This window comes from Sebastes umbrosus, chromosome 1 (assembly GCF_015220745.1).
Source record: "Sebastes umbrosus isolate fSebUmb1 chromosome 1, fSebUmb1.pri, whole genome shotgun sequence".
In the NCBI taxonomy this organism is placed as follows: Eukaryota; Metazoa; Chordata; class Actinopteri; order Perciformes; family Sebastidae; genus Sebastes; species Sebastes umbrosus.
This window is the reverse complement of record NC_051269.1, coordinates 16,180,840-16,194,292: the sequence shown is the minus strand read 5'-3', so window position 1 is coordinate 16,194,292 and position 13,453 is coordinate 16,180,840. Positions and strand designations below refer to the sequence as shown.

Genomic DNA, 13,453 nt, shown 5'->3' with positions numbered 1-13,453 from the left:
TGCTACAAAAGGAATGAAATAAAAAATATTCACCATGCGAGACAGCATGTGCTGTAATTTGAAAAGAGGACTGTTTCTCTCCACTGCGCTCATCATAACACTCGAGAGAGATGGGAAGCCGTCATGCTTCATGTTGAATGGAGTTAACACTGCTGTGACAGAGAAGATTGGGACTTTTGCTCTGACCAAGAGTTGAATTCAATGCTACACAATATTGTCTACAAATTCAACACTGCAACATCAAAGATCAGGTGTAACTTGACATCTAAGACCAACCAAATGCTTGCAGAATATGACAGATATTTCATCAGTTAATTACTATGACAATTTATCTAATAACTCCTCCAATACAAAGATTTAACAACCGTCACTATCACACTCTTACAGTAAATTATATACAGTATATTACAGTATATCATCATATTACAGTTTACAGTGAGTAAAATATCAGTATTACCGTGCAGTGTTTTAACATATCTGCCTCTAACTGTCTCCACAAATTCAAAGCAAACTCTTCAAATCATCTCTGGCTGATGTTTTTCACAGTGTTGTATTTTTCATTAGGAGTGACAGCTGTCTCCTTTTAATTTCTCTTTCTAATAAAAACAATATCAGAAGATTAAAAGACATTTAAAGACAAGACCACTTTGCTCAAAGATGAAATAGACGATAAACTCAAGAAAGCTTATTCATTATAGTTGCTCTCCTTACTATAATAATACATCAAGCTGTTGAAACGATAATGTAGGGTTGAAAATTAATTTCAATAGTATAGTGTGAATGTGTGAACAGTTTTAATTAAATAGTTTTTAAAGATTACAGAGAGAGATGTGTGGGTTTTAGGTGGAGTGACAGAAGCTCTGAATAGAGCTCAACTATACATCCTTCATTAACACATGAAAACAGACTTTATCATGAATTACCTATGCTTCAGGAATACACAATGCATTAAGTGTTTCATCTTGGGGAACATTTAATTAAGCTGCAGTGGGTAGAATTGGAACAAATATGATTAAAGTAATTTTTATAAAAACTTATTTTTATGAAACAAATTACTATATCCTGCATGAGAAAAAATTCATGTGAGTCTGTGTCCTCAGGTGTCCTCTGGTGCTCCTAATAGCATCTGCAAGAATTCACAGACTGGAGGAAAACAACCAATCAGAGCCGAGCTGGAGTCTGCCGTCTCTGAGCAGCTGTCAATCACTCGTGAACTACGATCAAACGGTCAAACTAGGCAGCGCTGAGCAAATACGAATCAAGATTCTATTACCTTTATGCCTATTTCTGGCCTCAAATGTTTTCGGAAACATCTTGTAGTGTACTGTTTAGCTGTAAAATGAGAAAGTTTGCTCTGGCCGGTGGGTGGTGCCTCGTTTTGTCTCAACAGGGCGGCCTGGTCATCAACATTTGAGGCCAGAAACAGGCATTACAGTAACAGAATCTTGATTCATATTTGATCAGCGCTGCCTAGTTTGACAGTTTGATAGGAGTTTGCCAGCTGACCAGAGACTGCTTGGCTCCAGCTCGGCTGGGATTGGTTTAGATTTGGGCGCAGTAAAAACTTGCAAATGTCATTAGGAGCACGAGGGGGGGGGGCAGAGGAACATTGTTTTTTTCACAAGTTATCTATCTCATGGAATACTGTCAGTATATAGTGACAGTTTTATAAAAATAACTTTTTATCATATTTGCTCAGTGATCAACTGCAGCTTTAAGGCTGTGTAGAAAAATGAGTCACAACTTGGCTATAATTTACAGTAACAGTAACCTTTACTGTAACCTTTTATTTAAAGATCCCAAATTGTAGAAAATTAGATTTCCATGTCTTTCTTTATTATAAAGCAGGTCTAGCTGCTATATAAATACTGTGAAAGTATCAATATACTCAATTCATGGAGAAATGCATTCAGCCCGTATTCAGAAACCTTTTAAACAAGCCATCAGAATTTCCGTAAGACTGATGTCACAACTATACAGTCACCGGTAGAAGTGCCGCTAAACTCTGTGTAGCTGACACACACAGTGAGTCCCCGGATGAAGTGACGCTGTGAAGACGGCGATAGCACAGATGCGGAAGACCGGAAAACGCTGACCAATAAGAGCTGACAAACAAGAGCTTTTTCGGGAAAGGGGCTTCAAGAGACAGGCGCTAAAAACAGAGCTTTTCAGACTGTGGGTACAGGTATATTAAGACAGGCGGTATGAGAACAATAATGTGTTTGAACATTAAAGCATGTAAATGTGTTCTAGTAGAAACCCAGAATACAAGTATGAACCTGAAAATGAGCATGATGTATTTAGATGATATGAAAGTCAGCTAGATATATCAAAAGATGCAATAGTAATTGCAACAGCGAGTTAAGTACAATTGATTCACTAGATAATCCCAGTGACAGGAATGGTAATGTTTGGATACAATTCATCATCTGGGGCGCTGAAAATGGCAGGTCAAATCACACAGGCCAGTTAATGACTAAAAAGTTGCATCTTTGATAAAAAAGCAGCCCAAAGCTATAGTCCAGTGCTCTGTCCCACGCTGGGACTACATCACTACGTCGTCATGGTTTGTTCTAATAAGAAGATACAGCCTGTTGTGGTATATTCTGAACTTAATTGAATTGTATCCTGAGCCTCTGTCTTATAAGCAACACAAAGCTGCCAGGAGAGCACTCAAGACGCTGTGCTCAGATCCCCGAGTCAGGAGGCTTTAGTTGAAGCGCATACAATCACAATAATATGGGTAGATTTTTAATATAGCCCTGCCACTGCTCCCTAAAGCAATCACAGCAAACTTGCTGCGTAGGGGCGGGGGTGACTAAATTGGATTATGGGCCACAAGCACTTTAATTTTCTTGCGGTGACTAAAGCGAATGAAGGAGCATCTGCATCACTTTGCCACGTCGCTCAGAGGAGTGAGTAAATACTAGCAACCACTGATTTTCAGAGTGAACTTTGACAGTCACAAAACTCAGCAATTCACATCCTCAGTTAACAAAAACATTAATGAAAAAAATCATCGTCCATAGCAGTCCATACTACCATTGTATTACGTTGGTGTTAATACCACAGGCTGTGTGACACAACAATGAACACATCTTGATATAATCTCAGGTAATTATCCAATTAGCACTAATTGAACTCATACACTACAGAGGATTGTATTGTTTGTGTGGTGTCCTTGAAAATGAATAACTTGCAATGATCCCTGGTAGCGGAGTTTTGATAATCACATCTTAATGACAGCGCACCTGTGACACAGCTATTATGCCACTTTAGACGAGATCACAGAGATGCAAATTAGAGCCACCGAGAGGTCAAGCGAACCCAAACAAATCTCTGTTTTATTGATAAGCAATCACACAAAGAGGAAGCGTACAGTAATGACATGCAATGCCTTGCGATGGTGGATCACATTATCTCTTAAAAACCTTGACCCCCCACACTAAATTGCCTGCTTATGTCTCCCCAGTGATAATCTCCTCTCTGATAAACAATCACAATATAAATGCAAATGAACCCACATTTGAAATAGTCCGCTTTAGAAAACAACTCTTTGGTTTTGTATTTTCAGTATGATGACCTGGCCTCCCCATGTCCTCTCATAAGCATTTTTTTTTACACCAGTAAAATCCTGATTAGGTGCCTGTGGTCTTGCTGAGACAGATAACGCGGCCAAAGTTATCGAGCGTTCAGAGCATGTTTGCAAGCTCAGGAAACATGCTAAAGCTCGAGAACTGTGTAAGCGGAAGACTCGCTTCTCTGACTTTCATGAGCTGATCCGACATTTTTTGGCAGCATGCACCACATAGACAACACCTTTATCCCAAATGACCTTTCTTTTGTTAATTATCATATAATTGCCCTTGCGACATAATAAAAATAAAACAAAGCAATTTACTAGTAATGTTCTGCACTGCTGAGTGTGACTTCAACCTGCAAGAACACAAAGAGAAAGTGATTTTTTTTTTTTTTTTGGTAGAGAATCTGCTGGAGTGGAGTTAAGGTGAAGTTAGTAGCTCAGCTATAAACTTCATGTAGGACAGTCTGGCATCACTGCATTGGTAGATATTGTCTTGCTGCTTCCTCCTGAGACAGAGATGGACACCGACTCACAGCTGCAGGACACTTTGTTTTTCCTCTGCCATTTTCAAAAAAAAAAAGCACACAGCTTGTCACCGGATATTAAGAAGCTTACCACTGACATGTTTTCCACCCAATCAATGTTTAATTTAAAAGCGGTGTCCACAGGAAACCCTAAGAACTTTTTATTGACAAGTTAGAGTCAAGTTGTTCCCAATTCCTTTCTTTTTTCCTCCCCAAGTCCTTATCACACCGTACTTTTTCTACCTCTGCGGGACTGTCTGACGTGCTAACAAAGCTTCCCTTGTCATCTTTTAAGAAAACATCACATAAAGTACCGATCTCTGAGTGGACCAAAAAAGTAAGGGGACGTCTCCCCCAAGGCCAACGAGAGAGATGTGAGAGCGTTAATCAGCGGGACAACTCTGTAGCTTAACAAACAGCACTAATTACACGAGGATAAAGACTTGTTCATCACCCAGCTTACGAGACACAAGTTAATTGCCTCTGCTTGCGGTCCCCCCTCTCCATCTAAAGTCATCTCGCTCCAAAGTCACTTGGAGCAAATGCCACCGCTTTAATTTGCCTGTTTCCTTTCCTCTCTCTTGTTCATGCAGTGTTTTTGCCCTTATTTCTTCAGATCACTTCTTACAGCAAATCTGGCTGAACCTGCAGCGATGAATAACAGAGGTGTAAGCCTATGTTGATATTTCAGTGCCATTACAGCTGACTGTACAAACACAGAGAAACAAATCCACGTAGCATGTATAGGCACACTGGAGGAAATCTATACCACACAAAGCACTAGAACTGCAGCACCCGAGCAACGGAATCTATTGCTTTTAACCTGTAATATGGATGCATATATAGAGGTCACGGAGGAGCGATATTCAGTATGAAAACAGGGAATTGGATTTATGTCATTCTAGCATGTACCACGGTGGTACTTTCCAACTGTGCCTTTGGCTGCAGAGCTGCGTGGATCAATAGGCTAAAAATACACTGACTAATGTGTTCAAGATGGTATTTAGACGTAGCTCGTATGCAGTAGATCTTTTACTTTTGCAGTAACCCCCTTGTCCGTGCTCGTGTGAATTGAACTGCCGCAGCTGTGAATACCTGAGTCAAGGACGGTGTATCTGTATTGTACCGGTAAACGTGATCAGAATAAGCTGGGTGGTACAGAAAAGAAAAAGTGAAGAAATTTAAAGTCAAAAGTTTCAACAGTCGACGGTGAGCTTGTCATGGCTGCCAAAAGACTAAATGATCAAAGCACAGCGGAAAGCAACAAGTGTAAAAGGAGGGGAAGGTAGTTGTGAATCACACTCACATACACGTCTCTCCACACTTTGTCAGCAGGGGATTTAGAAATCTACCTGTCTACTTATCCAATATTGAGATATTCACATCACATGGATTGTAAAATGATGAGGCAAGGAATTGCACCAGCCAGCGGCATTTACTCATTCATCATTTTATATTAACCACTTAGAAACAGCCCATCCGTTATCTGTCACCTGGGGGGGGATTCACATGATCTGTGACAAAAATGTGTTCCTTCTCGTTTGTTCTTATCAAATACTGTATCAACATATCTCAACAGATTGATGTTAGGAGTATACTGTATTTCATGTTGTTGCATACAGTTTCATAAATACAGCAGCTTTATGTGCAGTGTGGATTTCAGCTGACATGTGATCTGTAATGTCCCTACATTATTAAATAACCAACTAGAATGCTGAGCCTTTTCCCCCGCTTTTTAGAAAACACCTTTTTTTTCTCAATTACCTCATGCTAAGGTCAGTTCAAGTTCATTGTCACTCAGAGCCTTAAAAGGTATTTCATGCCTTTGTCCATGTTGTTTGTACATCTACCGGTGGCCTAACAGCGACAACCAGAGAGACAGCCAGGTGTTAAAACACTGCTTTGCACTTCCGTGTGAAGGTAAAGCATCAGCACTATTTCCCTTTACAGAATATCTAAAGAGGGAGTTGAGGTATTTAGTCAGTGGGTTCAAGGATTTAGTGATTTAATGATCCTCGATTAATTTTATTGAAGCAAAGAACAGTTCAGTTTCCTGATAACTGCAGCAGAATGTACCCAACTTAAAAAATGTACTGTTTCAGCCTAAGGATGAACCGATCCGACTTTTTCAGTCCCGATACCGATAGCGATACCTGGGCTTCGGTTATCGGCCGATACCGAGTACCGATCCGACACCGCTGTTTAATTAACAAGCTGTAGGCCTCACTGTGTGAAAGTAACTGGGGGTCAGTCTTTTATGTGTAAGGCAACATCAGGCTTGACTTAAATATTGCTTTCCTAACTTTGTAAGGCAAAATGCAGCTAATAAATACATATAGATATGAATGTACTGAATTGTTATTTATCAAAATAATGGTATCCGATACCAGATCGGCCCCGTTGACCCACCGATACCCGATCCAGCTATTTGGGTCAGAGTGAGACCAGTTATCAGTATCGGTATTTCTGTATTTCAGCCAAATGTTTCCATCTTGGGACAGTTATCTCATGTTGTGCAGCTGACACAATCAAATCCTGAATCAAAACTCTAAATCCTAATAGTTTCCCCTGAGGCAAAAACCTTATCGTCCAAGCAGCCAGTGTGTCTTGTTTGAGAGTCTGTGTGCTGAGGTTTGTTTTAACCTTTAGAAGAAACAGACTGCTACAGGTGAGGTGCTGAATGGCAGGAAATAAAAAATGAAAATATTCATCCTTCCTGAGGATAGACTCAAAAACATTCAAACAAATGTGTTATCAAATGTGTAGTACCTTGTTCATGTTTTATATGACACTGATTTCTGCACTTTTTGGTTGACATGAAATGTACCCCTAATTATAGAATCACCCATCAGGAAAAAAGCTTCTTGCCTCTGACATCAAGTATACCAACAGGTAAAGTAGGCTATACATAGAATAGAATAGAAAGCTTAATTGTCATTGTATTAAATACAACGAGATTCACAGTTGCCACTTCTGGTCAGTGCTTTAAAACAAATACATGACAAGACTAAACAAGGCAGATAAAACATATAACAGGTAAAACACACACAGGTATAAAGCAAATAAAACAGGTAAAGTAGATGTAATAAATAAATATAAACAGAAGTGTACACTAGAAGTATAAAATATAAAACAGATGTAATGTAAACAGAGGTAATTGCACTTGTAAAACAGGTAGGGTAGATGTAATAAATACATATATGTAAACAAAGGTAGTTTGTTGTTGCTAAATAATAATTAATGTGCTGCTATGTCTATTGTATGTGTACTTTTTCTCAAACTGAGCTGCCTATGGATGCAAAATGAATTTCAGTGCAAACTTACAATAAAGTTGTATCGTAGTTGTACTTGAGGTGTATATTGCATCAAGGATATATTGCACAGACAAATGTATTTCACATTCAGTGTATTCATATTGCACAGATTTATTGTTTGTTCAGTGCAGAGATCAAAAGCACACAGGTAAAGCACATGAGGTCACCTGCCACACTGACTCACCTGCCGTTGAGCAAGGCCAGCAGCTCTCCAGCGTGGTACAGGTCGTTGCGCGTCACCCTGCTGAAGCGGAAGGAGTTGAGGTTGCAGAAGGTGACGGATGGAAACACCATCATCGGAGCCGCCACCTCGTCCAGCTTGGTGACGTGCGGGTACTGGAAGTAGAACTGCACGCGGTCCACGCACACCAGCACCAGCACGCCCACGGAGCTCAGGAAGAACAAGATCCACAGGCTGCGCTTGATGCACATCCGCTCATAGGTGAACATGTGCGAGATGCCGTGCAGCGTGGACCTGCTGGCGAAAACTTCGATGGGAGCCGGCTGCTTGTAGTCCATGTCCTCCGAGTCCGCTTTCAGATCCATTATGATGGATGACTTCAGATAGATGAATGAATGAAGGAGGGTATGCAAAGTGGCTTTTTATGGATAAGCAGATGCTTTGTTGTTGATGGTGAAGGAGGTTCTGCAAGTTCACGCCCTTCTATACGCATGTGTTTCTCATGCAGTCTGGGTGAGATGTTGCGTCACTGAATACCCCCCGATGTTCAGAGCATGTTTCACCTCAAAACACACCCAGGCCACATGAAAACACTTGGAGAAAGTAGAGAAGCATCACAGCTCCATAATAAATAGCAGCGCGCATGGATGGAGAGATGCCAACGCTCTCCTCTTCCTCTCCTCTCTCCTCCTCTTCTGTACACTTCTCTGTGTAATATCACCGAGTTAAATATGTGTGTGGCTTCCACGTCCAAAAACAAACAGCCAAAAGGTCTGCAAAAAAATAAAAAAAAACACAGATCACGGTTGAGGAGGAAGAAATCACCTCGGCGAGGAAAAACAGTGGAGAGAAAAAAAATGAATGAGAAAAATCAAAGCGTCGGTTTTATTCGCTGAGCTACATGGCTTTCCAATCCAAGCTCTTCTTCGTGTATATATATATGCAATCCCAACACACGTGCAGAATAACAAATAGCAGGCTGGTTTTGTCTCCCGTTAGCGGTGTAAAAGCGGTCTCCTGATGGGTGTTTTTTCTCTCACAGCCAGCACAAACAGCTGCATCACAGAGACAGAGACAGAGGAGCTGGAGCTGAGCTGCCTCCTCCTCGGTGCTGCTCTCTCTGCTCTGCTCGCTGCTTCAATACATTCACTCCTCCACAACAATGCAGGGATGATTATTACTCCGGTTTCCAGCTGGTTTATCCTTGAATAAGAGGGGGAAAAATAATGTTGCCTGGGCTAAAAAAACAAATACCTCAGCGTTATGACTTGAGGAGAGAGAGCACCTGATCAGAGGTTTGTTCTGGATCAATTCAATTTGCTCCAAACAGGAGAGAGAGAGCGCGAGGATAGGACAGCGTGTTATTTACACCCGGGTGACGAGGTCCAACATCGGTGTCACTTCAGCAATGCATGTGTTTATTTAACCCAAAAGCAGAGGAAATGTTAGTGTACTGAGCCAATGACCATCCAGTATGACTACAAAATGAGTCATTACCTTCCTCACCACTGTGTTTCTCTGGCAGTATGCTGAGCTAACATCAGCTTAGACCATTACAAACTAGCTACTTTCTATGGGTGGAAGTTATTATTTTTTTTTATTTTATCATTTATGGGAGATTTTTAAAGTGTATTGTTTAGCTGTAAAATGATGAAAGTTTGTGACCCGGCAACCATGTTGAGATCAGTTGAGGAAATACCAAGCACCGCCCACCATCCGGAGCAAACTTTCTCATTTTACAGCTAAACAGTACACTACAAGATGTTTCTGAAAACATTTGAGGCAAGTAGGGATGTCACGAGAACCGATACTTTGGTACCAACTCAGTTCCAAAATTCCAAAAATGTGACGGTACTCGTTTTCTTCGGTACCAAAGGTACCGAACGAACCTGTAATGGTCATTTGGTATCGGAGCGGAGGTACTGGAGATGTGATTCTTCCAGATCTAATGGGGTCAAGCTTACAAGTGATCTCATCTGCCGTGAAATGAACGAAGAAGAAGGACGCCGTAACAGCTCGGACAAAAAACAACAACACGAGACGTGAAAGATGGCAGCTGCTGCAGCGCTACCTCCGCCTCAACTCGTTGAGAAAACAAATAGCAAGAGTCGGGTATGGAAGTACTTGGCGTTTGAGGCGGATTTATAAGGAGTGATAATAGATTCGCAAAAAACAGTATGCGGTGCAGTGATGGTTCCGTCATACTTTTCTTTCCAAAGGAGGAAACACTTTAGCAAAGCACCTCAAAGACAGACATCCAGACAATATTGTTTGTTTTAAATGAAGGCTTCATGCCACTGTTCTGTTTTGCAATGTTAATAGACGTTCTTTTTATTTATTACTTAAAGGCTACATGCCTCTGTTTTTTTTTAATGTTCAAATGTTTTAATAAAAGGAGTGCGTATTGAATTACATGGGATTTATTGTTTTTTTTAATCATGGTATCGAATAGGTATCGAGAATCGTGTAAATTCACTGGTATTGGTATCAACTACTTGATTGCTATGACATCAGGCGAGAAATAGGCATTACAGTAACAGAATATTGATTCATAGTTCATCAGCGCTGCCTAGTTTGACCGTTTGATCGGAGTTTGCGAGTGATCGACAGCTACCTCCGTTGAATGAACAGCCAATAGGAACGCTCTCTCTTTGAAATGACCTGTGATTGGTCAAAGTCTCCCGTCACGGGCTAGAATATTTTAAAGCCTAAAAATACTTGCACTTGAATTACAATATGCTGAAAGGTTAAAATAGGAATTTTTGCACAATGATGCCAAAAATATTCTGCCTACTGCAGGTTTAAGTTGTCACCAGTCTGTTTACTTACTCCTCTTGTGGTCACCTAAGCTAAAATATTATCTGATAAAAAAAAAACATGATAACATTTTAATTTATTTATTTTATAGATCAAAATGTTGACTTTACTTTATTATTTACAGAGACATAAAGTGAGTTAGTTTATCTGATTTCTCGGGGTAAGTCAGCTTGGCTAGAAGAATGCCGATTATCAAGTTGGAAAAATAACGTTACAAGGGTAATGTGTGCTGGCCTCTAAGTGTAAAACACAACATTTAAAACAAATGATTAACAAAACAGAAACATTTCACCAAACATACACAAATAGGCTAAAAATAAGATTCACAAACATGTTTTGCATATTACAAAACATTGAAACATATTTTTGTACTCACAGATGTCTCCTGAATTTGTCAGATAATTGTTATGAAAGAGATTTACAATTTTTAGTATTCAGTCAACACAGATGTTTCTGCATTTACACTAGCATTCTGTGACTTTATTTAATTATTTATTTTTATTTAGAGTCATTTCTCAAAGTAGAAACATCCTTCAGTTCAAAGCGTGTTGTGTTTAGTGCTAATGGCTAGGACCAGGATTAAAATTAGATTACATTTTTTTGGTGAAGATGTCTGAAACATGGCTTTGGAGTGAGTTCATGTGTAATTTTCAAGTGGAACTTGGGAAGTTTGTATACATCTACTGTCGCTGCTCATCAACATAATGCACTGTCTTGGGGTAAATTGAAAACGGTAAACATTGAGTTAGTGTAGTGACAGATTCTTAAAGGTGCTGAGTGCGAGATTGAGTACATTGCAACATGGCGAGGGCTGAGCCAGCAGCTAACGGTGCTAAAAGCGCTAACAGTGAAAACTACAGCGCTCACATGCAACATGCACCAAAAGGCTCGCACGGCCGGCCCGGCTATGTCAACAAAGCACAGAGAAGCTCAGATTACAACACACACAAAGAGAGAGTTCATTCAGTTCATTCTCTGCTCAGGTACATTACTGTTACATCTTTATTTTTACATAGCAAATAGTTGTTGCTGCTATATTACTGCTCTGGATATCGTATAGAGAACCATTAAGGGACAGGAATGAAAATGGAAAAAGTTACAGCACACCGGTGCAGTTCTTGAGCTGAACAAACAGATAGAGGCACTTGACTAGCTTGAAGTGGAAGCCTACCATTAGGGCACAAACATATTCTAGTTCAATAAAGGTTTCCAAAACAGAGCACTTTAGTACTTCCTGAAAGAACTTAATGTTCACAAGAATTGCAACTAAAAGACAAAAAGAACCTACAAGAAAAAGATGGGTAACGCATTATGTTTGCGTTAGATATGTACCTGAATCATTAGATATTCGCTATCAATTTAAAAAAATATGTTATGTAATAGAAAACAAAGACAGTTCTGAAAGTTCACAAGTGTTACTTGTTCAAGTTCATTACATACCATACCGTACAATCATATTGTACTGTACACAGAAACTCAGCACAGTTGTACATTTCCTTCAAACACTCAAACACACATATGCATTCTTGTGTATACACACATATTTGCACATATATACCGTACTGCCTGCATGCATGTTGTATACACACATGCGCATACCACACATCCACATTGACGCGTGTTTATACATGAGTGCACGCATGCTCACAGTTGTTCACAGGCTCAGACAAATCCCTGAACAAATCTATTTTCTCTCCTGACCAATTCTCTGTAGTTGACTGAATGGAACATCCAAATATGTCAGAGTGAGCGAGTGAGCCAAACACAGGCAATAAGGCAGATGTGTCGCAAGACTGCCACTGCCAAATCTGTCATAGAGACCGTATTGCCAAGAGGCGAGGGGAGCTCACCCATGAAATTGTTCATAATGCGTCCATAATTGCCATTTGCCATAGTATTGACTGTGACAATGTGGCAGTCATCTATAAAGCCGGCATCTTATATTGATCAGCAGTGCTGGGAAGATGAGCCACGCTCTATTCCAGCAGGGTGACGTGAATTCTGGGTAGACATTGTGCGGCACACATGGGTTTGAAATTACAGCAGATATTAAATTACCGAGGTACATTTTGATAGCAGGTGCTGGGATGTACGCTTGCTCAAATTTAGCCCTTATCGTGGTTGTTTGTTAGTGCCACAATTATGCTGGAGTAGCTTACTAAGAGGATACTTCTATCCGTTTACATTATTTTTAATAATATGATAGCGTAACGCTCCTCAGAGGTACCTGGGTGAATAGGCCTCTCTGACAAAGTCATTTTTCAGTGCAGCTTTCTTTGCAGGCGGCTCTTTGGTTCAGCTCTGCCGAGATTTTCCTGCTGTCCAGGCCAGCTTCAGAATATATTTCCACCCATTCGCACCATGAAAGTGGCTCTTTATTTTTACAAAAGACATTGTGAAAGCTCAAAAGTTGAAAAGGAAAGTCAGATTTATTGGCAGCACTTCTGTTTCCTGAATTAAGAATTACTTAATTTTACTAAGACATTATCAAGTAAAAGGTAGGGTAAAAATACAACCACTGTTCAAGTATAGTATTTATCTTGGTGCTTCAGTAGGAGTATCTTTGCAGTACAGTCATCAGGTAGTATGCATTAAGTCTGACGTTTTATTTCTATGGTGCATTATTTGCTTGATTAAAGGCGCAATAGATGAACAAAATGTTATAGGGAGTCCTGCCATAGATATTTTAAATACATAACTGGAACCTGCCACCACTACCAAACTGATTACATGGTCTTTTAATACAATTATAGACTTCAAATAAATCAAAGTTATTAGTGTTGCAATGAGTGGAATCAGTAGTTATTGTAAAAACAGGAGTAATACAGGTCTGTTTCTTCAATTATTTTTAGTTGAGGAAAAAAAAGAAAGAAAAATACTGATTGGGCCTTTAGAGGCAAGAGAAAAGTGTTAGGAGGGAAGAGGGATGTGTTCACTAAACAGAAAAGTACTGAGAGGCACTGGGAACAAGAGGGAACAAAATGCATTAATGACAGCTAGCCCTTTGTGTACACATCCACACGGACATATGAAT

The 13,453-nt window shown here is 40.0% G+C and overlaps 1 protein-coding gene across 1 annotated transcript in view; it reads right to left on the bottom strand.

Annotated features, from left to right (window-relative positions):
• Positions 1-8,978, bottom strand: part of asic1b (acid-sensing (proton-gated) ion channel 1b) — a 198,235-nt gene extending 189,257 nt beyond the window's left edge. Inside the window, exon 1 of the mRNA XM_037785119.1 lies at positions 7,606-8,978. Coding sequence (XP_037641047.1) covers positions 7,606-7,967 — 362 coding nt within the window. The 5' untranslated portion in view covers positions 7,968-8,978. The remainder of the gene's footprint in view (positions 1-7,605) is intronic.
• Positions 8,979-13,453: the final 4,475 nt, after the last annotated feature.